This window comes from Myotis yumanensis, unplaced genomic scaffold (assembly GCF_028538775.1).
Source record: "Myotis yumanensis isolate MYYU_CA2020_CCGP unplaced genomic scaffold, mMyoYum1.0.hap1 SCAF_4, whole genome shotgun sequence".
Taxonomy (NCBI): Eukaryota; Metazoa; Chordata; class Mammalia; order Chiroptera; family Vespertilionidae; genus Myotis; species Myotis yumanensis.
This window is the reverse complement of record NW_027223755.1, coordinates 112,340,282-112,366,499: the sequence shown is the minus strand read 5'-3', so window position 1 is coordinate 112,366,499 and position 26,218 is coordinate 112,340,282. Positions and strand designations below refer to the sequence as shown.

Below are 26,218 nucleotides of genomic sequence, written 5' to 3'. Positions count from 1 at the left end.
TACATCTGCTGTCTACAAGAGACCCACCTCATTAGAAGGGACTCACACAGACTGAAAGTGAAGGGATGGAAAAATATCTTTCACGCAAATGGAAAGGAAAAGAAAGCTGGGGTAGCAATACTTATATCTGACAAAATACATCTCAAAGTGAAGGCCATAACCAGAGATAAGGAAGGCCACTTCATAATACTAAAGGGATCAATACAACAAGAAGATATAACCCTGGTAAACATATATGCACCCAATGCAGGAGCACCCACATACATAAGAAAACTTCTGGAAGATATCAGGGGAGAGATCAACAACAATACAATCATAGTAGGGGACTTTAATACACCACTGACATCACTGGATAAATCCGCTAGACAAAAACTCAGCAAAGAAACAGCAATCCTAAATGACTCACTAGATCAGATGGACTTAATTGACATCTTCAGAACACTTCACCCCACAGCTGCGGAATATACATTCCTCTCAGGTGCTCATGGGACATATTCAAAAATAGACCACATATTGGGTCACAAGCAAAGTCTCCACAAATTCAAGAAGATTGAAATCATAAAAAGCTTCTTCGCAGACCACGATGGCATAATGTTAGAAATAAACTACAATAAAAACAACCCAAAATACTCAAACACTTGGAAACTGAATAGCATGTTATTAAATATTGATTGGGTTACCGATGACATCAAAGAAGAAATTAAAAACATCCTGGACACTAATGACAATGAAAACACAACAATCCAAAACCTCTGGGACACAATGAAAGCAGTCCTGAGAGGAAAGTTTATAGCTCTACAGGCCTATCTCAAAAAACAAGAAAAAATGGTAGTCAATCATCTAACTCTACAACTCAAAGAATTAGAAAGAGAGCAACAAGAAAACCCCAGAGTGAGCAGAAGGAAGGAGATAATAAAGATTAGAGCAGAAATCAATGAAATAGAGACCAAAAAAACAATACAGAAAATCAATGAAACCAAGAGCTGGTTCTTTGAAAGGATAAACAAGATTGACAAACCCCTAGCCAGGCTCACCAAGAAGCAAAGAGAGAGGTCCCAAATAAACCAAATCAGAAATGATAGAGGCGAAATAACAACAGACCCCACAGAAATACAAATGATTGTTAAACAATACTACGGGCAACTCTACTCCAACAAACTAGACAACCTGGAGGAAATGGACAAATTCCTAGAAAAATACAACATTCCAAAACTCAATCAGGAAGAATCTAAAAACCTCAATAGGCCAATAACTATGGAAGAAATTGAAGCAGTCATCAGAAAGCTTCCAGCAAACAAAAGCCCAGGGCCAGACGGCTTCACAGGGGAGTTCTACCAAACATTCAAGGAAGAACTAAAACCTACCCTCCTCAGACTACTACAAAAAATTCAAGAGGAAGGAACGCTTCCAAGCTCATTCTATGAAGCCAGCATCACCCTAATACCAAAACCAGGTAAAGACATCACAATGAAAGAGAATTACAGGCCAATATCCCTCATGAACATAGATGCCAAAATCCTCAACAAAATCTTAGCAAATCGGATCCAGCAGTACATCAGAAGGATCATACACCATGACCAAGTAGGATTTATCCCAGAGATGCAAGGATGGTACAACATCCGTAAATCAATAAATGTGATACATCACATAAACAAATTGAAAGAAAAAAACCACATGGTCATATCAATTGATGCAGAAAAAGCATTCGACAAAATCCAACACCCATTTTTGATAAAAACTCTCAGAAAGGTGGGAATAGAAGGATCATACCTCAACATAATAAAAGCCATATATGACAGGCCCACAGCCAACATCATACTCAATGGACAAAAACTAACACCATTTCCCCTAAGAACAGGAACAAGACAGGGATGCCCACTCTCACCACTCCTGTTCAACATAGTACTGGAAGTATTAGCCATTGCAATTAGGCAAGAAGAAGAAATAAAAGGCATCCAAATTGGAAAAGAGGAAGTAAAACTGTCCTTATTTGCAGATGACATGATATTATACATACAAAACCCTAGAGACTCCATCAAAAAGCTACTAGACTTAATACATGAATTTGGCAATGTAGCAGGATACAAAATTAACCCCAAGAAATCTGAGGCATTTCTATACACCAATAGTGAACTTTCAGAAAGGGAGATCAGAAAAACAATCCCATTTACCATCGCACCAAAAAAATTACGATACCTAGGAATAAACTTAACTAAAGAGGTTAAAGACCTCTACTCAGAAAACTACAGGACGTTGAAAAAAGAGATAGAGGAAGACATAAACAGATGGAAGAACATACCATGTTCTTGGATTGGTAGAATCAACATCATTAAAATGTCCATACTACCCAAAGCAATCTATACATTCAACGCACTTCCCATTAAAATACCAATGGCCTTCTTCAAAGATCTAGAACGAACTCTCCAAAAATTCATCTGGAATAAAAAAAGACCCCGAATAGCTGCAACGATCCTGAGAAAGAACAAAGTAGGTGGGATCTCAATGCCAGATATCAAGCTGTATTACAAAGCCACTGTTCTCAAAACTGCCTGGTACTGGCACAAGAACAGACATATAGATCAGTGGAATAGAATAGAGAGTCCAGAAATTAGCCCGAACCAATATGCTCAATTAATTTTTGACAAAGGAGGCATGAATATACAATGGAGCCAAGATAGTCTCTTCAATAAATGGTGTTGGGAAAATTGGACAGACATATGCAAGAAAATGAAACTAGAGCACCAACTTACACCATACACAAGAATAAACTCAAAATGGATAAAGGACTTAAATTTACGACAGGAAACCATAAAAATTCTAGAAGAATACAAAGGCAACAAAATCTCAGACATATGCCAAAACAATTTCTTCACTGATACAGCTCCTAGGGCAGTTGAAACTAAAGAGAAAATGAACAAATGGGACTACATCAAAATAAAAAGCTTCTGCACAGCAAAAGAAACCATCAACAAAACAACAAGAAAACCCACCTCGTGGGAAAACATATTTGCCAACGTCATATCTGATAAGGGCTTAATCTCCAAAATTTATAGGGAACTCATACAACTTAACAAAAAGAAGATAAACAATCCAATCAAAAAATGGGCAAAGGATCTAAATAGACACCTTTCAAAAGAGGACATTCAGAAAGCCAAGAGACATATGAAAACATGCTCAAAGTCACTAATCATCCGAGAGATGCAAATCAAAACAACAATGTGGTACCATCTCACACCTGTCAGACTGGCTATCATCAACAAATCAACAAATGACAAGTGCTGGAGAGGATGTGGAGAAAAAGGAACACTTGTGCACTGCTGGTGGGAATGCAGACTGGTGCAGCCACTATGGAAGGCAGTATGGAGGTTCCTCAAAAAATTGGAAATGGAACTCCCATTTGACCCTGTGATCCCACTTCTAGGAATATATCCCAAGAAACCAGAAACACCAATCAGAAAGGATATATGTACCCAGATGTTCATAGCAGCACAATTCACCATAGCTAAGATCTGGAAACAGCCTAAGTGCCCATCAGTAGATGAATGGATTAGAAAACGGTGGTACATCTACACGATGGAATACTATGCTGCTGTTAAAAAGAAGGAACTCCTACCATTTGCAACATCATGGATGGAACTGGAGAGCATTATGCTAAGTGAAACAAGCCAGTCAATGAAGGAAAAATACCACATGATCTCACTCATTCATGGATAATAAAGACCATTACAAACTTTTGAACAATAATAGATACAGAGGCAGAGCTGCCTCAAACTGATTGTCAAACTGCAGTGGGAAGGCCAGAGAGAGTTGGGGGGCAGGAGGGAGGGGAGTAAGAGATCAACCGAAGGTCTTGTATGCATGCATATAGGCATAGCTAATGGACATAAGACACTGGGGGGTAAGGGAGGGTAGGGGTTTGTCAAGGGCGGGGGGGAAAAAAGGACACTTATGTAATACCCTTTGTAATACTTTAAGCGAAAAAAAAAAAAAAAAAAAAAAAGAAATGGCTGTGGAACCTGAGTGGAATAAACGAATGAACAAAGAGCATAGAAAACAAGTGACTGAGGCCTTTGAAAGGAGAAAGTACTCGAGTATTATCTTCATAAACTAAAAAAAAATCCTCTGTAAAGGATATACAAAACCAAAATTAATCTAAACATCATTGACTCGACAAATCCACAATGTCCAGGCTTCTAATGTTATGATCCCAAGGGAAGGGGCAAAGCACTTTCTGTGCTGAACTCAGAATGGCCACTCTGCCTCGTCGGCCACCGGCTCAGAGCCTCTGGCCTGGGCCTCCGCCTGGCCCTGGGCTCCCCCTGGCCCTGGCTCCCCCTGGCCTGGCCCTGGGCTCCCTCTGGCCTCGCCCTGGGCTCCCCCTGGCCCTGGGCTCCCTCTGGCCCTGGGCTCCCCCTGGCCTGGGCTCCCCCTGGCCTGCCCTGGGCTCCCCCTGGCCCTGGGCTCCCTCTGGCCTGGCCCTGGGCTCCCCCTGGCCCTGGGCTCCCTCTGGCCCTGGGCTCCCCCTGGCCTGGCCCTGGGCTCCCTCTGGCCCTGGGCTCCCCCTGGCCTGGCCCTGGGCTCCCTCTGGCCCTGGGCTCCCCCTGGCCTGGGCTCCCCCTGGCCCTGGGCTCCCCCTGGCCTGGCCCTGGGCTCCCCCTGGCCTGGCCCTGGGCTCCCCCTGGCTCTGAGCTCCCTCTGGCCTGGGATCACCTGGTACCATCTTGATTCTGCCACTGGGGAGCCCCGCTACTTAAGGACTGATGTGTTTTCAAGGGAGGCACCAGCCTCTGCTTGTGGCCTGACCACGTTAACCTGCATTAGGGCTCCTACTGGGTTCTTACTTCTGGCCTCAGCCTCATGTCCATGCCCCACTCTGAGACCTGGTGTCTAAGGGCAAAATTCAAAACTCTGAGAAGCTGAAATGTGGAGGCGAAGGTAACCAACTGATGGTGCCCCAGCTCTTCCCCAGGTTTCCCTCCAGAACTCTGCACTCGCCTGTAGCAGCGGTCGGTGAGGGGCGTGATCACCAGCCGGGGGCTGTTCCCCAGGTACTCATAGCCATACAGGGCCTCAGTGGTGATCATCTGCACCTGCACGTCCATCGCCTGCCAGTAGTAGCGCAGCTGGGAGATCCACTGGAAGTCATGCAGGTCACACACTTTGTCCTCAGATAACTTGGCCACCACGTCCCGAGCTGTTGGGACACGGAAGCACACACGTGGAGAGCTATCCATCTGGGTCCTCCCGTCTGCACCCGTGCCTCAGCGGGGGTGACGACGGTGTCCAGGCCACCCTCCCTCTTCAGACAATTTTAGGCGCAGCTGCCTTTCCTGCTCACCCCCACCTGGAGGCAGCCATGCCTTCCAGACGCTGCACTTGGCTTCTCCCAAGGGGCCCAGAGAGACTCGGTGGCGGTGCTATTTGCCATCTGTTGGACTCCAAAACCACCCTGCCCTAGGCCAGACTCTGGCTCTGCCATTCACTGGCTATGTGACTGGGCAAATTACTCAACCTCTTTCCCCTTCAGCACTGTAATCTGTAAAATGTGGATAACATAGTACTTATCTGATAGGGTTGTAATGAAGATTAAATGAAGATATCTATATATATAAAAGCTTAAGCAACATTTCAACCATTCGACCATTCGACCGGTAGCTATGACACGCACTGATCACCAGGGGGCAGATGTTCCGACTGGTAGGTTAGGTTGCTGGCTGTGGGTTAGCTTGCTGCTGGGGCCCTGTTGGCCCCAATCTGGTTCACCCACACTCAGGACCCAGAGAAGAGGGAGGAGGGAGCCTGATTCCTCATGGAATCGGTGTGGGTTAGCTTGCTGCGATATTAAAATATTTCTTCTAATTAATTTCCTTTCAATGTGCATGAATCCACACACTGGGCCACTAGTATGTGTATAAACACACATACACATACATATTCGTGTACTAAATATATGCATATTTATATATATTCACATCTATACAGATATAGGTAGATAGACGGAAAGAACAAAAAGAGAAAAAGAGAAATGAGCTGCTCCTGGCTTAGGAAAGCACAGTGTAAGCATTAGCTATTGTTCTCATTCCCGAACTTGTGGGGCTGACTCAGAGGACTGTGCGACATTAGTTACCCCGAATGGTGCCTTATCCCCAACCGGAGCCTGTTGGCCCTGCTCCAGGCCTCTGGGACAGCCTAGAGGAACCCAAGCAGCTTGGCCTGACAGTAGGGGAGGGGCCCATGAGGCCACGGTTAGGAGCCTTCCTTACATCTGGGGCCTGAGAAACCAGCTGGGAGGGACATCTCTAGGTGCTCTCCTTTTTCTCAGAGGATGGGAGCCTCCTTTAATGTTTCACAGTGATGGGAGCCCTGAAGTTGAAGAGTGGGCAAGAGGTCGGTGGGAATCAGCCATTGCTTTTAGGTAATTCACAGGGCAAGAGCCACTGAGATCTGGGATGAGTACAGCAGCTCGAGGTTAGATCTCAGAAACACAGCTTTGCAAAGGGAAGCCCACAGTCTCCTGCCTCACACAGGAGAAGCCTCTCTATTGCAGTAAACCCACCTGCACAGGAGGCCTGGAGGGAGGCCCCGTGCCAGCATCCTCCTCCCAGGAGCTGGATTCTCAGCGAACGGTGTCCAGAGGACTGAGCTGAGGATGCCACGAGTGTGTGTGTGTGTGTGTGTGTGTGTGTGTTTGAGCACATATGCGTGCATGCATGTGCATGCATGTACGTGTGTGTGTATGACCCCAACCACTCTGGGTCCAGGGCACTCACGGGCATGCATTACACCTACCAGCTGGATACGTGGCCAGAGGAAGTGGCATCTCCCTCCCTCTCCCGGGCTTCATGCTGGTCTATGCACATGACTTCAGGCGGAATGAGGGCAGCCTCAAGCAGACAAGGGTGTCGTGAAATGTGAAATGCCAGCAGGAAGCTGGGTGTGGGAGTAAGTGGGACCCCGCTCCCAGGAGCCAGCCTAGTCCAGCGTGTCCTTGGTGACGATGAGTGAGGGTGTGGGTGGCTTATTTACATAAAGACTCCAGTCTCCTCTTCTTTTTAAGGAAGAGCGGAGGGCGCATGCCCCACCCTCGCTCCTGCATCGCTGCCCATTCGCATGCTCCTGGGTTTGGGATCAGACAGACATCGGTTCAAATGACAAAAGAGCCCCCTCCCTGGGACCTCGCTGTGAGCTCTGAGGCTCAGACCTCTCCGAGCTGGTGCTGAGCCTGTGACTTGCCTGGGAAAGTGAGCAAATGGGGGTCCAGCACGGAGCTTGGCCCCGGGGGAGCATTCAACAATGTTCGCTCTGGTCCGTGCAGGACGGGCTCCAGGGGCAGCTCAGAGATGCTGTGCCCGTGGCTCAGTGAGAGGCCGGCCCAGAAGCGCAGGCGCCTCTCCTCCCCAGCTGACCCTCGGAGCCTCTCCCTGCAAAGGAGGCCCAAGCCCCACCAAGGAGGAGAGGCAGGCGGGCTGCTCCCACCTCCCGGTGAGGCCGAGGCCGGGCGGGTGCTCACCGTGGACGTCGATGACTGTGAGGGCCCCAAGGGTGAGGCGAGCCCCGCTGCTCAGCTTCCCTCGCACCAGCTGGACGATCTGTGCGATCTGGTCATTGCTCTTCTTCAGGAAGTCCTGGCAGGGACACGGGAGGGGACAGCGTCACGCGGGGTTCTCCCTGGTGGCCTAGGGCAGTGTCGCCTGCCACACCCATGGCCCAGGCCAGGCTCCTGGGCGTCACCCCTCAGCCCCTCCCCTCAACTCCAGTCAGCGACCTCGAGCGGGTTCTACACGCGAGTGGCCAGGTACCGAGAGATCCGAGTTCACTGATATTGTGAGAGGAAACCACGGCGCCTGGACAGGGGAGGACTTGGCTGAGACGGGCATGAGGAGATGGGGATTGCACCAGTGTGTGCGTTTGCCAAAACCCAGGACTGGACACGAAAAAGGGTGAGCTCTACTGTGTATAAGTTACACAGTAAATCCGAGTTACCAAGAAAACCCTGGGACATTTTGAGATGAAAGGAGACAGGGGCGATGTGAAAACTAAGTGCCTGCAGGCATGTGAGCCTGGATGGACCGTGGACCAGAGGAACGCCATGAGTGCAGGCCGCAGGGAGAGGGCCGCACTGTCTGCTCAGAGTCAGCGGCCGTTTGGACGCTGTGCGTGGTCGTGGCAGATGTGTGTGGTGCATCTGGATGGAGGGCATCTGGTTATTTGTATTACTTTTCAACATTATATGTACATCTAACACTACTTTCAAATAAAGACTGAAAAACCAAGAACGACTTTTAAAAAGGAAAAGGATGGCTGGTGGACATTCTGCCAGGTTGACCCTGGAGGCGGAGGCTGGTCGACGCCGGGATCCGGGCTCAGGACTGTCTGGGAGGGACTCGGAGCCGCTGCACTTGGCCCGCTCCGGGGAGCCCACCCCACACCCTCTGCCCACAGGCCCCACGGAGCCTGGCTCTGTGGTCTCCGGGGTGGATGTCACACTGATGGTTTTATTTAGAAAACAGGCTCCTTTATGTCATTCACACCCAGGGGAGCCCCCCCCACCCATAGGCTCACACAGCTACCTTACCGGCAGAGTCCTTTCCTCCAGGGCCTCAGACACCTCCTGGGTCCAGAAGATGGAGGAGACGCAGATGACCACCTGGCCCGGCCACTGCAGGACCCACTGGTCACGGGAGACCTGGGGATCAGCGGGCACGCCATAGGTCCATCCACCCTGCGGTTTAACCCCCTCTAACAACACCCCCATCTCGCTCTGAACACCAACACGCCACAAGGCTTGGCACCTCTGGCATCACTGAGTTGTCTTCCTCCCAGAATTTTATGAAAAAGGAAAAAATCAGCCATGATCTCAGCGACTCTTAGCTTTTTGTTTCCTGCTCCTTTCGGGGACTCTCCCGGCTGTAACTGGGTGGTGCCCAGGACTCACAGCTGCTCTTCAGTGGCTGCTAACACTGCGGGCCGCCCCCCGTTTTCTCAGTCACGCTGCCCCCACTCCTTTTTAACTAAATCAGGCCAACGCTGCCGGAGGCCGAACCTGCTTTTGTAAATGAAGGTGAACTGCACCACAGCCATGCGCACTGTTCACATGTCACCTCAAAGGCAAGGACAAAACGTGTGGTGGCCCTTGGAGCTGGCAATAGCCACGAGCTGGTCCTTTACAGAAAGCTTGCTGGCGCTTGCTATGGAGCCACTTGCATGGAATAACTCCATACAGGCAGCAGGTTTTCTTTAATTTAAAAAAATATGTATTTAATTGATCTCAGAGAGGAAGGGATCAATGATGAGAGAGAATCATTGACTGGCTGCCTCCTGCAGGCCTCATACTGGGGATGGAGCCACAACCCAGGCATGCACCTTGACGGGGAATCGAACCAGGACGCCCTGGTTCATAGGTCAACGCTCAACCACTGAGGCGTCTGGCAGGGCTTTCTTTAATTTTTATTTAGAATAGGTTACCGGCCAGGGGACCTGGCCCTGAGCGGTCTGCCTAGGACGGGCCTACAGTGTATGGGTTCTGGGCTTTGTGCAGGAAACATGTCACAACACGAGTCAGGTGACGAAGAGGGAACGTTGGTTCCGGCCAGGACAGTGAAGCAGGAGGGCTTAGCACAGCAGCAGCAACAGGAGAGCCGAGGAAGTGGGAGAAAAGGGGGCTGAGGCAGGGTCAGGGCTGGGCCTAGGATGAGCTACTGCTGCCCACTGCTCCCCTGGCTGAAGTTTCCTGGGGTCTCTTAGAGTTTAGGGATGTGGCCTGTGGGGGAAGGACAGGGGGAGGGAATGGCACAGGCTGCTCCCCAGAGGGAGGGGCCTGAGGGAGGTCTCAGGGGAGGTTTCAGTAGAATATTCATCAGCTTTCCAGGTGGGCCCTCCAGGGCCCTGGTCTCCACTGATTGGTCAGGGCCAGGGCAGGGGGTGGTCAGTCATTGCAGCTGGTCCTGGTGTTGCCCACCTGATTTTGCTGCTTTCCTGGACCTGGCTGTCATCTCTAGGGAGGGGACCTGTACCTGCTGTCATTGCTCTGCAGTTGGTTCAGCTGCCTGCCTCAGTTTCCCTGCTCCACTTCCGGCTCACAGGCCTGTCTGAGTGCAGCCTAAGAGGAAGGACTGGCCTTTCATCACCAGCAAATGCCATTGAGAGGACCAGCTGGCCAGCCCTTACCTCAGTGGGAAGATGGTAATTGAATGTTCTTTTGTTTGTTTGTGAGGAAATGGCTGAAGAGTTAACTGGCTGAAAAGGTTCTTTTCCTTTAGGCCTCTCCCCCCTTGAGTCCCCTCAGGCTTTGGGGCTCAATGAGCTGGGCCTTCAGGGCCTGTGTCCTTGAATGACAAGCCTGGGGGAAGCTGAATGGGAAGGGGCTCTTGCCATCAATCAATTTATTTCCCAGAAAGGACTGGCTTGCAGAGGCCTCTCAGTGTCCTCTGCTTCTAACTGCAAACCTTTCACCAGCCGGGCTCCCAGGGAGAAGGGGGGGGGGGGGGCAGGTGCACAGGGAGAGGAGAGAGAGGTGGAGGGGGGCAGGTGCACGGGGAGAGGAGAGAGAGGTGGGGGGGCAGGACTGAGTGAGCTCCAATGGAGACGGAGGAGTGGTCAGAAGGACCTGTACAGGCTAAGTGGTGATGGGAAGAGACTTGAACACAATACCATGTACAGACGATACTTTAGAATTCTACACCGTCAACAAATAGATCACCATTAACCACTGTCACCCCGATCAATTCCATAAACAGAAACCTTCTCCCCAATGTCCTGCTGCTGTACCAACACCCTGGCCTGTTCCCATCGCCCTTTACCTCGGCATACGCCTCAATCCCCAGTCGGATGACTTCCCGCATGCTGGCCAGCATCATCTGCTCCACCTGCTGCAGCCACTTCTCCACCATGCCCTGCGAGAGACGGGCAGGGGTCAGCCCCGGGGCAGAGGCCGCAGCAGAGCCAGCGTCCCCCCTGAACAGGCTGGAGGGAGACAGGGTTTGCTTTGCTCCCCTGGGGGTTCAGAACCAGCCACCCCAAGATGTGCCTCATGGTGTGTGGCTTATTTTTTAATATATTTTATTGATTTTTTTTTACAGAGAGGAAGGGAGAAGGATAGAGAGCTAGAAACATCTATGAGAGAGAAACATCGGTCAGCTGCCTCCTGCACACCTGCTACTGCGGATGTGCCTGCAACCAAGGTACATGCCCTTGACTGGAATCGAACCTGGGACCTTTCAGTCTGTAGGCCGACGCTCTATCCACTGAGCCAAACCAGTCAGGGCTGGTGTGTGACTTATTTTGAGCTAAAGGCAAGATCCTGCAAGTTCAGGAGAAACTTCTGCCCCCTACCTTAATTATCTAGAATTTAAATCAGGAGCCTGGCCCGGATGAGGATTGCCAGCAATGACTTCTTCCCTCGCTCTGCGGCTGGGCAAGCTGCCCATTATTGACCTCCTGCAACCCGAGGCACCCACCTCATCCCTAGCACAGAACCTCCAGTGGGCCTGTCCCCACACTGTCTCCGAGCCTCTCACATACGTGGGCTCTCAGACTCACACGTGGGCTTAGATTTGATTGTTTTCTCCTCTTAATCTAGCTTATGTTTATTTGATTACAGACCAGCTGACATAACCTTGAGGGTAGAGGAAACCTTCCCCCCACACTCCCCTTTGAGCCAATATTCTTTAACTATTTGTTTTATGTTATTTCCTGTGTCCTCGGAAGAGTGTGTCTTGTAAAATGCCGGAAGCCGGTCCATCCTCGCTGCTTGACACAGTCGCTGCAGGAAAGAAACATCTGCACAGCATATGTTTCAATGGACCTGGCATATATAGCATACTGTTCTTAATATGTTTGCTCCCTTTAAACGCCATGTGTTTTAACCAAGGTCACCTCTCCGAGAAAGGTTGTTTCCCCAGGTGGGGATCTTTCCCTGAGGTTAGGGAGGGGATACAACCCCTTAATTAAGTGCCAGGCGGGTAGTTAAGCTACATAATCTTTACTCCCTGGAATGGAGATAAGAAACGCCCTAACCTTTGTAATAGAAATTGACAGGATTAAAATCGGCTGGTATAAATACGGATGTAACAAGACAATAAACATCAGAACCTCATCAGATCCTAACCAGAACCTAGCCAGAGAACATGGCAAAAGATCCTGGACAGAACCTGGCTACAGAACTTCACTGGAGGACCTAGACAGAACATGGCAAAAGAACCTGGATAGAACCTGGCTAAAGAACCTGGTGACTGAACCTGGCTGGAGAACCTGGAGAACCTGGCTGGAGAACCTAGTGAGAGAACATGGCACCAGAACTTGGTTGGAGATCCTGACCAGAACTTCGCTGGAGATCCTAGCCAGAACTTTGCTGGAGATCCTGGAGGGAGAACCTCGCTATGCTGATGAACTGAAACCAGTTTCCATGTCATTCATTCTTCGCCGACTCCGTCCACACCTTTGGGGATCCCTGGACCCGTTGGGGTTGGACCCCAACAGTAAAAGGTGCAATAAGGGGTTTTAACATGCATTTCTCTCATATCATTTTCTGAAACAGTAACGTCTCAGGAGGAAATGGCATTTCTATTTCAGTTAATAAAGTAAACTGATTTCTAATGAACAGTTTTAGTTGTTTCCTTATTCCTGTGGTTCCCAAACTTGTTGTGCCCTGGGATGATCTGGAGACCAGAAAACCCAAACCCAAACCAGGCACAGAGGCCTGCCTCCTGCCCCAGCGGGCTCCAGGGTGGGACCTGGGATGGAACTTGGGCATCTGGTTTCCTTCAAAGCCCCACAGGTAACTAACATGCAGCCAGTCACCGGGTTCCACAATTCCCGCCTGTGGCTGCGGCTGCTGAGCTGGCTGGGGTTCGGGTGGCGAGGGTGCCCCAGGCCCTGCGCGCGCTGTCCATCCGGCAGGAGCGGAAGCGGGTCACACTTACTCCGTGTACAGGACACGTGCATGAAGCTCAGCGTTAAGTGGCATTGATTTCACGCTTCACTGAGCTTTGAAGACACCTGCCCGGCCAGCTGTCTAACCGAGTTACTTTGAACCGGGCTCTGCTCATGGAAATCTGAACGCACCCGTCTGGATCTGACTCCTGCGCCCGCCTCCACATCACCTCTGGGTAAACCCTCCCACAGCTCAGTGTGCACAGGAGGCATACACTCCCTAGCGCAGAGACGGCAGACGGGGCTCTGGAAGGTGGCTCACTCCCGTCCCCAGTCATCAAGCTGTGGAGCCCCGTGTCCCCCCCAGGGACTGAGCCAGGTCCGCAGGCCGAAGCAGTGTCTGCCTCTGCTCTGCTCGCTGCGAGGAAAGAGCGAGCATGGAGGGGACTTGCCTTGGCTTGAGCCGGGTAGATCATCTGTTTGAAGGGGACGGTTTCCTTCTCGGAGCTGATCATGCCCACGATCTCCAAGTTGTCGGTGAACTCCAGCCGGGCAATGCCCTCGAAGCACTTCTTCAGGTGCGGCTGCACGCGGAGGGGGTCCTTGGTCTCCGACAGGATCTCCAGCAGCTCGTCGTTCGACAGGAAGAAGAACCTGTTTCAGAGCAAGGAGCAGGCAACTGAATCCCTTCCCAGACTCATTTCCCACAGGCTCTGCTCCCCACAGGGAGGGAGCCCGCAGACCGCTGTGCCGGGTCTTCCCTGAGGACACTCCCGCACCAGGTCCAGCTGCGGCAGGGAGGACGCTAGACTCTGAGAGCAAGAGAAACCACGAGGCGAGGCCGAGGCCAGAATATCTGCGTTCAACAGGGCGGGGGCTTCCTTGGTTCTCGGCCTTGGCCGCATTCAGAATCACCTCTGGCCTTGTTCTGAAATTCTAATGCCGAGACTCTACTGCAAAGATTCATATAGAACTGACCTGGGTTGGGTCTGAGAATCTACATATTTTAAAACCCCAGGGAGGGGCAGGTAGAAGAGGCTGTAGAGGGGAGATAGAGAAGTGGAGACAGAATGAGACTGGACTTTGGGTGGTGAACACACAATACAATACACAGATGATGGTTATAGAATTGTACACCTGAAGCCTATATAATGTTACTAACCTCTGTCACCCTGACACATTCAATTACAAAGTAAAAATAAACCCCCGGTGACTCCTGCGCAGTCAATGCTGAGAGCCCCTCGGGAGGAGACAGGCTCTCTGTCCTTTCCTCGTCTCCAGGCGTGACGGGCGGAGAAAGGAAGTACATGTTAATAAGGCACTTACTTCATGCAGAGCCTTTATCTTGTTTGAAATGAAAAATAATAACCCCTGGCCAGTGTGCTCAGTGGTTAGAGCATCGGCCTGCCCACTGAAGGGTCTTGGGTTCGATTTCTAGTCAAGGGCATGTACCTGGGTTGTGGTTTGTTCCCTGAGCCCCCGGGAGGCAGCCTCGGTCTCCTCTCTCTCTCTCTCTCTCTCTCTCTCCTCCCTCCCTCCTTACCTTCCTTCCACTCTCTCTGAAAAGCAATGGAAAAAAATATACTCATGTGAGGATTAAAAATAGAATTTTTAAAATGTACAAATAATACAATCGCTTCATTCTCTTGCTTAGGCCTAAAGGCAGCCACCACAAACCTTCAGAAAATGTTCAAGGAACAAACCTCTACAGTGACCACTAGGCTGAAAAGTGCATAATTAAGGGACCATATGATTAGCGTCTTCACTGTATAGGATGAATTACAAAAATGGCCACAATATTTGCACCTAACCTCATGCTGAGTGCTTAAATTTATTCCATAAAAAGGCATACAGAAATACTGAGATGTGTGTGCATTTCACTTAGAAAGAAAATGAGGCTCAGAGAAGGTAAATATCTCATCCAGACAACCTCGAATTGAATGCTAGCTTTTCCACTTACCAGCACTATGTTTTTTCGCAAGTTACTGTTTCCTCATTTATAAAGTGGAGATAAAAATAATAGTTCCAAGTTCACACACACAAAGCACTCAGAGCACGTCCTGCTCCATGGTAAGTACTGTGCTTGCATTTTATGAGGAACAGCAGTCATGGGTATAGGACCAGAAGCCCAAGTCTTAGAAATGTCCTCTGCCCAAGTTCTGTGCTTTCAAATAGAGGTTCCTTATCTGTGTTATCCAATACTAAAGGCATTAGACACCGGTGGCTATTTATATTTTAAAATGAATACTGAATAACCCTAGCTGCTGCTGCTCAGTGGAAGAGCATCGGCCTGAGGACTAAAGGGTCCAGGGTTTGATTCCGGTCAAGGGCACATCCCCAGGTTGCAGGCTCAATCCCCAGTGGGGGTCGTGCAGGAGGCAGCTGATCAATGATTCTCTCTCATCATTGATGTTTCTGTCTCTCTCTCCCTCTCCCTTCCTTTCTGAAATCAATACAAATATACATTTTAAAAAAGAATACTAAATAAATTAAATTTTCCTTCTCAGTTACACTAGCCACATTTGAAGTGCTGGATAGCCACATGTGGCTCTCAGTTACTGCACGGGGCAGCACAAGTATAGGTAGAACATCTCTGTCAGTGAGTCAAGTTCTACTGGACTACACTGCCTTAAGTAGATGCTAAGAACATTTCTGAATCCTAAACAACCCACTTTTTTGGGGTGGAAAGCAGAGAGCTAACTTTGTCTCCATGTAGGGGACACTAAGGTGTGAGTTCCTCAAAGGCAAGTTAGGATCAAACTTGTATCCTAATTAGAATCAAGTGCCACGGAGCGCCCATGCATGGTCAGCGAGACGTGACAGATGGTCAGGGGTGAGGACCCTCCTTCCTGGGACCCGCCTGACCTTGATGCGGAAGAACATTGGTTCTTGTGGGAAAAGAGTTAAATATGTATAAACATACCTACCAGAAACTACAGCATTCGCTAGCCAAACACTTAGCTGGCAGTGCTCGAGCACGTGGTCTGGGAGCTGGCTGCTTTACATGCGTTGTCGCAATTGAAATGCACAGCAGGTGCGGGAGGGAGGGCCTTGTCCCATCTCTCCTACTGGGAGAACCGAGGCTGGGGTGGACTCAGAGCGGAAGAGCTGGGACTCACACTAAGGGCTGTCTAACTCCAAGGTCCGGGCCCTTAACCACGATGATGATACTCCCCTGGGTGGGTATTGAGCATGTTGGTCGGCCAAAGTGTGGAGTTGGCCCCCTGGTGCCCATTCAACCTCCCTCTAAGTAACAGTCATGAGCATCCTCAGCCCTGAGAGCTGTCTCAGGGAATGGGAATCCTGGAAAGAACATGGAACAGATAGGAGCCAACTCGCAGCGTGAAAACTCATTCCACTCCGTACGGTCAGGAAGGCCACTCCAAACCCAAGGGCAGTAACGAGTACCTGGGGAAAAACAGCCTCTTCTTCTCCAAGTAGTCGTTCAGCCCCCTCTGGATGTCCTCCAGCAGAGTGTTGGCTTCTTGGAGCTTCTCAGCCATGCGGGGCTGGTCGGCCGCCATCAGGACCCTGGGATCCTTCACCTGGGTTCCGCCAGAGGAGAGGACTCACCAGGGGCTCCCAGACCCCGAGAGCCGTCATTACATGAGGGTGTGACCAGCGCCTCAACTGACGATGCCCCACCCAGCAAAGTGTCTCCCAGCCCCAAAGGGAGAGCGCTCAGATAGCAGGACCCTGCTCCTTGGCTGGGGTTGACTAGGACGGGGTTGGGCAACTGAAACCAACCAAGCCAATGCTATTTTCACTGCTGGGCTTTGGAATTCGGATGAGGACACCCTCACTCATGTGGCTGGCCCCTGAAGCTGCCATGCTGTGCCCGGGGCGGAGCACGCCGGCCTGCAGCGGGAGGAAGCCGCGTGGAGAGGGCACCCCAGGGCTTCCTGCGGAACCGCTGGGCCCAGAGCTTCCGTGATACACTTCCCGCCCGCGGGTTCCACGAGACACCTGTTTGGTCTTTTTTATTTTTGCACTACCTTGAAGGTTTCCAATACTTGCTACCCAAACTCTCAGCTAATATGAAGTCAGAGGAAGCAGGATATCATGCAAATTGGCTCTGTTGGCCGAGTGATATAAATTACCACTTACCTCATTCCTACAAACAGCAGGCAGGTAAGTTCCCTTGAGACAAATTCTTTATAAATGCACCCCAATTTGAGCACACTTGACTTCCAAAAGGAAAAAAATTCATCTCCCTGATACTGTCCGCCCAGTGCACTCACACTTGGAGGCTTGTTCCCAACGTCACCCCCTGGAGGCTTCTCTGGCATGCCCCGGGCACTACGTCACTTTCCTGCCTTCTCAAATCTTCGTGCGTGACTTCCATTATAGCTCTTATGTATCTAAGTCCGTCTCCTCACAAAGCAGGGAATGCCATGAAGGCAGATATCATATGCTTGTCATCTTCAAGTGTTTTTCTGACTCCTAGTACAATGTCTGGGTCCGTGTAGGTACTGAATAAACATTTGTTAAATATCCGCATAACTGAATGTGGACAATCATTTGAATTCTGAAAGGATTCTCAAGCTGTAAAAGCTTTACCGGCAATAAACAGTCTTCCCCTCACGGAATGACAGCTAAGTTACACAACTGCTAGTGCTCACTGCTGGGGAGGGGAGATATCATGGCCTCCATTTTCTATATTACATCTACCCACGTTTAAACTTTTAATAACAACTTTTGAAATTGGAAGAAATATACAATATCAAATTTGCAAAACTCTAGGTTACTGACAAGTTTTAAGGGGCCTGGCGACAACGCACAACGAGGAGCATCTGTGTGGCAGCCCGCTCCGCCCTGAGAGGTGCTGGGAGCGGGCAGCTTACCGCTTGGGACATGAGGGATTTCCAGTACCCGTCCACGATGGCAAACTTCCTGCCCTCTTCTGGCATCTGGGCTGTGATGTCCTCGGAGCTGAAGATCGGTTCCAGGTACAGCCAGGTGGCTTGGCATTTCAACCAAGCATCCAAAGTGTCCTGCACACGGACTAGCTTTTCTTCCCACTTCTGCGAATTTAGCATTTTATATCTGAGTCATTAACTTGCCACCCTGCATCACACAACTGTTTATTCACTCATTCCCTTGTTTAACACTGTTTAGTGCCCCTATGTTCTGGTCACCGTTCTAGGCAATGTGAATACAGCAATGAGTGAAACAAGGGAGTCCGTGCCCTCGTGGAGCTTGCATTCTGGTGGGATAATGGTAACACTAATAATAATGATCATATATTACTATTGTATATAACTAGAGGCCTGGGATTCCCTCAACCTGGCCTGTGTGCTCTCGCAGTCTGGGTGTCCTCAGGGGATGTCCAACTGATGGGGAGCGGGCCTAAGCCGTCTGTCAGACATCCTTGGCGCTACGCTCGCCAGGCATGAGCCCAGCTTCTGGCTGAGCGGTGCTCCCCCTGTGGGAGCACACTGACCACCAGGGGGCAGCTCCTGGGTTGAGTGTCTGCCCCCTGGTGGTCAATACACATCATAGCAACCGGTTGTTCTGCAGTTCAGTCGATTTGAATACTAGCCTTTTATTATATAGGATTATCTACACTAATAAAAGAGAAACATGGTAATTAGTGTACGACCGCTACCCTTTTCATTGGCTAATCAGTGAGTATATGCAAATTAACTGTCAGCCAAGATGGCGGCCAGCAACCAGGCAGCTGGAAGCGAACATGAGGCTTGCTGCAGTGACTGCAGACTCCAACCTTCCCCGCCTCACTTTCCGGCCTCTCAGTTGCAACTCTAAGCAACTATGTACTATGTTGCAAATAAGAAGCTAAACAAAAGCCCAGAAACCGGCTTTCAGTCAGCAGGGCTTTAGCAACATTGTATCGATGTTTTCAGCAGCAAGGCCTATATGTGACAGGGAGCAGGGCCACAACCTCCCTATCTGCCCTACTCTGTGTGTGACAGGGTAGAGCCATAACCTCTCCATCGGCCCTGACTCGAGTGTGACAGTGGCGGCGCCCCAACCCCCTGATCGGCCCTGCTCTGTGGGTGATAGAGGGTGGCGCCCCAACCCCCCTCCACGGGCCTTGCTCTGTGTGTGACAGGGTAGAGCCATAACTTCCCCATTGGCCCTGCCCTGAGTGTGACAGGGTGCAGTGCCCCAACCCCCTGATCTACCCTGCTCTGTGTGTGAGAGGGGGCAGTGCCCCAACTCCCCTATCGGCCCTACTCTGTGAGTGACAGGGGGGAGCTCCTCAACCCGCTGATCAGCCCTGCTCTGTGCGTGACAGGGTACAGAGCCCCAACACCCCTGATGGGCCCTGCTCTGTGCGTGACAGGGGGCAGCACCCCAACCCCCTGATCGGCCCTGCTCTGTGAGTGACAGGGGGTGGTGCCGCAACCTCCCTATCGACCCTGCCTTGAGTGTGACAGGGGGCGGTGCCCCAACCCCCCAATCGGCCCTACCCTGAGTGTGACTGAGGGTGGCATTGCAACCTCCCAATCTGCCCTGCTCTGTGCAAGACGGGGCGGTGCCCCAACTCCCCAGTTGGCCCTGCTCTGAGCCTGACCAGGGGCTGCACTTAGGAATTGGGCCTGCCCTCTGCCACCCGGGAGCAGGCCTAAGCCAGCAGGTCGTTATCTCCCGAGGGGTCCCAGACTTTGAGAGGGCACAGGCCGGGCTGGGGGACTCCCCCCCACCCCGCCGCCCCGAGTGCACAAATTTTTGTGCACCGGGCCTCTAGTCCTATATAATAAAAGAGAAACATGCAAATTAGCCATCCCTCCACTATGCTCAAGCCACGCCCACGCCACACCCACCAGCCAATGAGGAGTGAATATGCAAATTAACCCGACAAAGATGGCGGATAATTTGCATACACAGAGCAGAGTGGGAGAGCCGGCAGCTTGGGGGGACCTGGCTCCCTGGGTCAGAGAAAACCCAGAGCATGGGAAGCACCAGGAATTCTGGGAATAGTAGTTTTGGTGGCAGCCCCAGGACTGGAAGCGGAAGCCCAGAGCGCGGGGAGCACCAGGAATGCTGGGAATCATAGTCTGGTGGCAGATGGATCTCCTAGACACTAGAGCAGTGATGGCGAACCTATGACATGTGTGTCAGAGGTGACACGCGAACTCATTTTTTGGTTGATTTTTCTTTGTTAAATGGCATTTAAATATATAAAATAAATATCAAAAATATAAGTCTTTGTTTTACTATGGTCGCAAATATCAAAAAATTTCTATATGTGACATGGCACCAGAATTAAGTTAGGGTTTTTCAAAATGCTGATACGCCGAGCTCAAAAGCTTCGCCATCACTGCACTAGAGCAAAGTGAGCCTGGAGCAAGTTACTGTTGCGGTGGGGGATGGAGGGAAAGCAAAGGTGAGAGACATAAGTAAAATCAGAGTGTTTAGGAAAAATTAAAGGGAAGATATCCTAAAACTTCCAGGAAATCTCCACTAATGAAGCAAAGAAAAAAAAAATGCCTCTATTATTCTGTGAGCAACAAACCAAACTGGGTTGGGGGTCTCAGACAATTCGTTCATATGATTGCAAAGACAGACAGAAACTCCCGGATTGGAGAGGGCTTGCCCTGAGGGCTCCCAGATTGGAGCAGGTGCAGGTCGGGCTGAGGGACCCCCTCCCCCACGCCTCGCCCCCACCAGTGCACAAATCTTCGTGCACCAGGCCCCTAGTTATTACTATAACCAGGGATGGGCTGAGTGCTTCATGCATGTGAAAACTAACTTAATCAGGTAGTTTTATGATGGAAACGTTACTACACCTCACACTTTACAAATGCAGAAATGGAGACACAGTGTAAGAGCGTTGCCCAGGTTAATAAGCAGGGAGCCAGAATTTGAAACCAGGGTGTCTGGCTTCAGGAGCTTTGCCCTTAGCCTATGCCGTAGGACACAGTGAGCCACTTGTCTACCCTCCGGCAGGTTACACTCGGGAGTACGCTAGCTCGGCTGACACTCACATACTTCCCAATGCATTTTCACTTGGTACATTCAAACCATCTCACATTTCCTTTTGGCAGACTTGCACAGGCTCAGCACACAACATGCTTACTTGGATGGTTACCTGCTTTTAGTCATGTGTTACTTTTTTCCGAGCAGGAGACAATAAATTTGTTTGTTAGATGAACTTAAAAACCTTCTCCCTCCCTCCTCCGAGAAACCAAGAGCCACCCGGATGTCACCAAATCGCCCCTTTCACCTTACCCGGCATTCGGTTTCTATTGGCTTGATGAAGGGGGAGCCGCACATGGTCTGTGTCTTTATCACGTGGTCATCGAGGAGCAGCTGAATGTCATCCACGGCACACAGGATGCTCATGTCCTGCAGACACACACCTGCCTGTCAGAGCCACGCACGGGCGGACACATAGGCACGGAGCCCAGAGCTCCACCCAGGGAGGCAGGAACCCGTGTCTTACGGGGATGGGATTTCTATTTTCTTCCTTGAAAATGTTCTTAAAGACACAGACTTTCCATCTCCATGGCAGATATCACATCGTGGCCCAAGCCCAGAGCTCCTCCCTTCCCTGTGCCCCCACCTTCTGCCCTTCGCTCTCCTGCCGCCCACAGGAGCTCTGCCCAGCAGCTTGGCTGGGCCTAGATGGTGGTTCTCAAACTGTGTGCCAAGGAGCCCAGGGCACTGCAGTGAACTCACAGCAAATCACTGGGAATGTTTAAAAAGAAAATACAAATGTGTTTCTTTCAATTTGTGGACGAAAGGGGCCACATGCTGACCTGACAGGCTCAGGGAAGGCTGCATGGCGGTCCTGCAAACTCAGACCTAAAGTAACCACAAAGGATGGTCTGAAATTAAACTTAAGCTAAAAGAAGTTATGGTGGATAGTCACTCCTAGGCCGGTATCTTCACTGACAAGGTCAACCTTTACCTTAACTGAGTCTATGTCTCTTTTTGCATCTATGATAACATACCCTTGAAATGTCTGGGTAACTTGTAACTTCCCTTTTTCTGGACCCCTTGGGGCACAACCTAATGTGCTGGGCGCCAGGACAGAGACCACAAATCCCTTCATTATCATGTTAATTGATCCTGCACCCACCTAAGTATGTGTCCATCATTTACTTCTTATCCAATCCCAGGCCCACCCCGTTTTGCTTTCTCCCGCCTCTCTAGTCTATCACCATTGACTTCATGTAACCCACCTCCGTCCCTCCTTTGATTGCAATGTGTAAATACAGATGTAACCCGCCATTCTCCGGAGCACTATACCAATCCATTGAGGTTCTGCTTCCCAGCAATCGTCGACAGTTTGGCTCAAATAAACTCAAAAATTCTTTACAGGTTTGAATGTTTTTACGTTAACAAATTTCTAAGTATTTTTTCAAACAGTGAAGGTGACAGGACTCGGATACTACTGTTTGAACCTAATTACGTAACAACAGAGCTGTGAGCTGTTTCTTTTGCTCTGGGGAGGGGAACCATGAAGAAAGCACGACATTGATGACACAAAAGGCAACAGGAACCGAGAGAGTTCGGGAGCCTCCGCCAGTGCGTTCTGGGCCACAGCCTACGAGCGGGTCCGGCCCGTGCACGACACTCTTCCTCTGAGGCACCGAGGCCAGAGGCTGACCGGCTCTGCCCTCTGCCGCAGGCCTGTCTTTCTCACTCTGCTGTCACTTCCTTCAAGCCCACATCTGGTGGCTAAGTGGGGGCTAGGCTATGTTTCTCGTCCACCAACCTTTTACTAGTCGCTCTGCACTGGACGGGGTGTCTAACCTGTGCTGATCCTGGTCTATAGCTGCCCTGGGCAACACCTGGACTGGTCGACAGGAACGAAGCTATTGCTCCCAGGTCTCCCAGCTCACTCCTCGCCTCAGCCTCTCCTCCAGGCAGACAGTGCAGCGCACCTGACCTGCGGGCCAGGCACCTGGTCCTGCTGGGAGAGGCCCCCAATTCCCTCCCTGCCACTGGCTTATCCAGGTGAAATCAAGGCCTCCTGACTATTGAAACTAAAGGGGAGAGAAGAGAAAAGATCACCTGTGGCCTCCAGGGAGGAGGGGTGTGGGAGCCTTTAGGGTGGGGGCGGGGAACCCCTGCCAAGGGCCATTTGGATATTTGTGACATCATTCTCGCTCGGGCCATACACAATTCTCCACTTAAAAATGAGCCTGCTCTCTTTGGTCGAACATTTAGTGAACTCACCCCTAATGCAGGGCCAGACCAAATGACTTCGTGGGTCCCTTATGCAGGCCAGACACTCCCACCCCTGCTTTAGGGTTTTAGCTCTCAGTCACATTGCACATTAGAAAGCCTGGGGCGCCTTAAAAATACAGATGTCCAGGCACTTTGGGGGCAGAGAGAGGGAGAACCTACTGGGATTTTTTTGTGTGTGTGTGTGTGAGAAGCGCTAAGTATTGTTTACTCCAGGCAGCTTCGCCGGGCTGGGCGTCTCTGGGAGAGGCAATTCAGGAGGCTTGCTCCCCCTGTTGCTCTGAATCAAACGGCATTTCTCATTTGAAAATGCATCCCTCAGGGTGGCCAGGGGAAGAGCAAGAGACACAGGCAGCGGCCTCTGATGGCTGCAGCGCTGACAGTGAGCAGCACTGTGCTGACCGTCCAGGCGGCTGAGAGACCAGACCCTAACGGTTCCCCCAAGGAGAGAGGGAACAGGGGACTGTAGAGCTTCGAGGTGGTACCGGGGCTGAGATGGTGATAGGTAAACATATCCAACCCACACTCCACACCTCAAGCCTGTGTAATGGTCTGTGTCAATTACGTCTCAGAAAAAAGTTTTTAAAACGCTGTTCGGGGCCCTCTGAGTCTGTTGCGATTCCAAGGGGCTCCCCTGCGCTCTGGGGAGGGTGGACCGGCTGTGGGGAGGGCGTTGCAGGTCTGGGGAGGGCGGTCCCATTCTGGGGAGGGCGGTCCGGGTCTGGGGAGGGCGGTCCCATTCTGGGGAGGGCGGCCCGGGTCTGGGGAGGGCGGTCCCGTTCTGGGGAGGGCGGCCCGGGTCTGGGGAGGGCAGCCCGGGTCTGGGGAGGGCGGTCCCGTTCTGGGGAGGGCGGCCCGGCTGTGCTGGCCGAGACTCACCGTGTCCCTGTACTTGGAGAAGCTGAATGTCATGTTGACCCATTCCGACTTCATCTTCTCCAAGTTTTTCTCCAGGGAGTATTCTTTGCTGGCGGTGGCTCCAATGGGCTCCAGTCTGGAAGGGAAGATAGGGACAGCAGCGTGAGGGGAGGGAAACGGCCAAGGGGCGCTCAGCTCCTGTAGAAAAGCCGTCCGAAGCCCTGCTTCTCCTGAACTCCTCCTGGAGGGCGTGCCAGCGCCCCAGGTGACCGGCTCCTGAGCCTCCGCCCTGGCATTGGGCTGAACTGCGGCCCCCACGCCTGGGAACGGCAGGTCTCCCATCTGAAAACGGGTCTTTAGCGAGTAGTTAAGTTAAAGTGAGATTGTGAGGGCCCCGAATCCAACAGGACGGCCCTCATCCAAGGAGGAGAAAGGACAGACACACAGAGAGGAACAACCGTGGAAATGAAAGACACGGGAAGAGGTGGCCGCAGGCCGAGGTGAGAGGCTGCAGGAGAAAGTAAACTTGCCAGCACTTTGCTCATGGGCTTTGAGCCCCCAGGACGGTGAAGAAATAAATGTCTGCTGTTTGGGCCGCCCAGCCTGTGGCATTCGTCCCAGCCGCCCCAGCCCACCCCCGGAGCCGCTGGTTCCGTGCATTGCAGGGTGGTAGCCACCTCCCGGCCTTTACTCCCGGGCACCACAGCCGGCTGCCCTGCCCACCTGCTGCCAGTCACGGGGACACTGTTAATCACCTGGGTGTGACTAACAGGCAGGCGCCCAGGGGAGGCACTCACACAGGCCGCCATCCACACGGGTCCCCAGGAGGCTGCAGGGGTCACGCCCAGGTCTGTTGCGCTGTCGCTGGGGCAGGGACTGGACAGTCAGTCACACTGGGAACAGGTCAGTGGCCAGAATGGGCATGGCCACTGCCAGGGCATGAAACCGAAGAGACTTCACTCCTGGACAAAGGAGCGCTCCCCCTCTCCGCTGCTCCCCCACTCCCGGCTTGTGGGCTCGCGCGCCCTGCCCTTGCCCACGCGGCCCACGCCAGGTGACCCCATGTATTGGCCTAATGGACAGTGACCAGCCTGAGGCGACATCAGGCGGTTCTGCTGGGAGGCGGCCTGGACGCTGGCTGGGCTTTCAGCTCTGCTGGAGTCCCCGCTGCCCCTGTCAGAGCTGGGTCGTGGGAGAGGGCACTTTGGGACCCGAGGAATGTAACTCCATGAAATAAAGTCTTCAACCACATCTCCTCCTCCCGTGGGGGCCCTGGAAATGCCTTTTCCAGTGGAGCCCCAAGGACCCCACTCCCACTAGGGACAGAGATGGAACTCCGGGTGGCAGTAACCAATGTCCCCGTGAGAGCCACTGTTCTAACCCGTAACGCAGATCTCCTTTCCCACGGCTGTTTCCTCCTATTGTTCCTCCTGTGCCCAGAACTACTCTCGTCCTCCTTAGGTGCATCTTGGAATTATGTTCATTTATGTGATGGCTTTTGCTCTACCTCCTGTTCTTACCTTTAAAAAACAACTACTGCTGTTTCCCTGCTATGCTGGGTCCTCCCACCATGGCCCCTGCTCCCAGGAAACCAGGGGAGAGAAGGGACAGTCCACCCCCCATGGCCCCTGCTCCCAGGAAAGGGGGAGGGGAGAGAAGGGACAGTCCACCCCCATGGCCCCTGCTCCCAGGAAAGGGGGAGGGGAGAGAAGGGACAGTCCACCCCCATGGCCCCTGCTCCCAGGAAAGGGGGAGGGGAGAAGGGACAGTCCACCCCCATGGCCCCTGCTCCCAGGAAAGGGGGAGGGGAGAAGGGATAGTCCACCCCCATGGCCCCTGCTCCCGGGAAAGGGGGGGGCGGAGGAGAAGGGACACACTCGCTTTGTCCTGCTTCCACACGGAGGTCTGGGTCCTATGCCCCGCGGTGGACAGACATTGGGAAGCCAAGTCTGTGGAGGGGAAGGAGTAACTGCTCTCGCGGCCTCAGCGATGCTTTCCTGACACCCTTGACTGCAGAGGAGACCACACGGTCTTTACTGACAGGTCAGCCCGAGGCCTCAGCGGGGGAGCCTGAGCCAGGCCTAGACGCGGGGTCCTCTGACCCCTAACGGGCGTTTCCTCCTCGCACGCTGTGGCGTCTACCCTCTCAGCCAAAGGGGGCCACTAAGCAGAGCTGAGGCCCAGATAATGCTGGACAGTAACCGAGGCCCCCGCAGCGCGGCCGTCATCCCGAATGCCTTCTTGGGAGACGGCCACAGTGAGTGTGCATTTAGGGGATGATTCATAAAGGCGGTGCCAACCCAGGTGAGTATGAGAAGCAGAGGCTGGC

General features: G+C 51.8%; 1 protein-coding gene across 1 annotated transcript in view; it reads right to left on the bottom strand.

Moving 5' to 3' along the window:
- DNAH3 (dynein axonemal heavy chain 3) overlaps positions 1–26,218 on the bottom strand; it is a 195,936-nt gene that overhangs the window by 93,531 nt on the left and 76,187 nt on the right. Inside the window, exons 20-28 of the mRNA XM_070413711.1 lie at positions 23,911–24,025; positions 21,067–21,183; positions 17,715–17,894; positions 16,279–16,415; positions 13,323–13,524; positions 10,800–10,892; positions 8,576–8,686; positions 7,511–7,625; positions 4,996–5,194 (exon numbers count right to left, since the gene is read on the bottom strand). Coding sequence (XP_070269812.1) covers positions 4,996–5,194; positions 7,511–7,625; positions 8,576–8,686; positions 10,800–10,892; positions 13,323–13,524; positions 16,279–16,415; positions 17,715–17,894; positions 21,067–21,183; positions 23,911–24,025 — 1,269 coding nt within the window. The remainder of the gene's footprint in view (positions 1–4,995; positions 5,195–7,510; positions 7,626–8,575; positions 8,687–10,799; positions 10,893–13,322; positions 13,525–16,278; positions 16,416–17,714; positions 17,895–21,066; positions 21,184–23,910; positions 24,026–26,218) is intronic.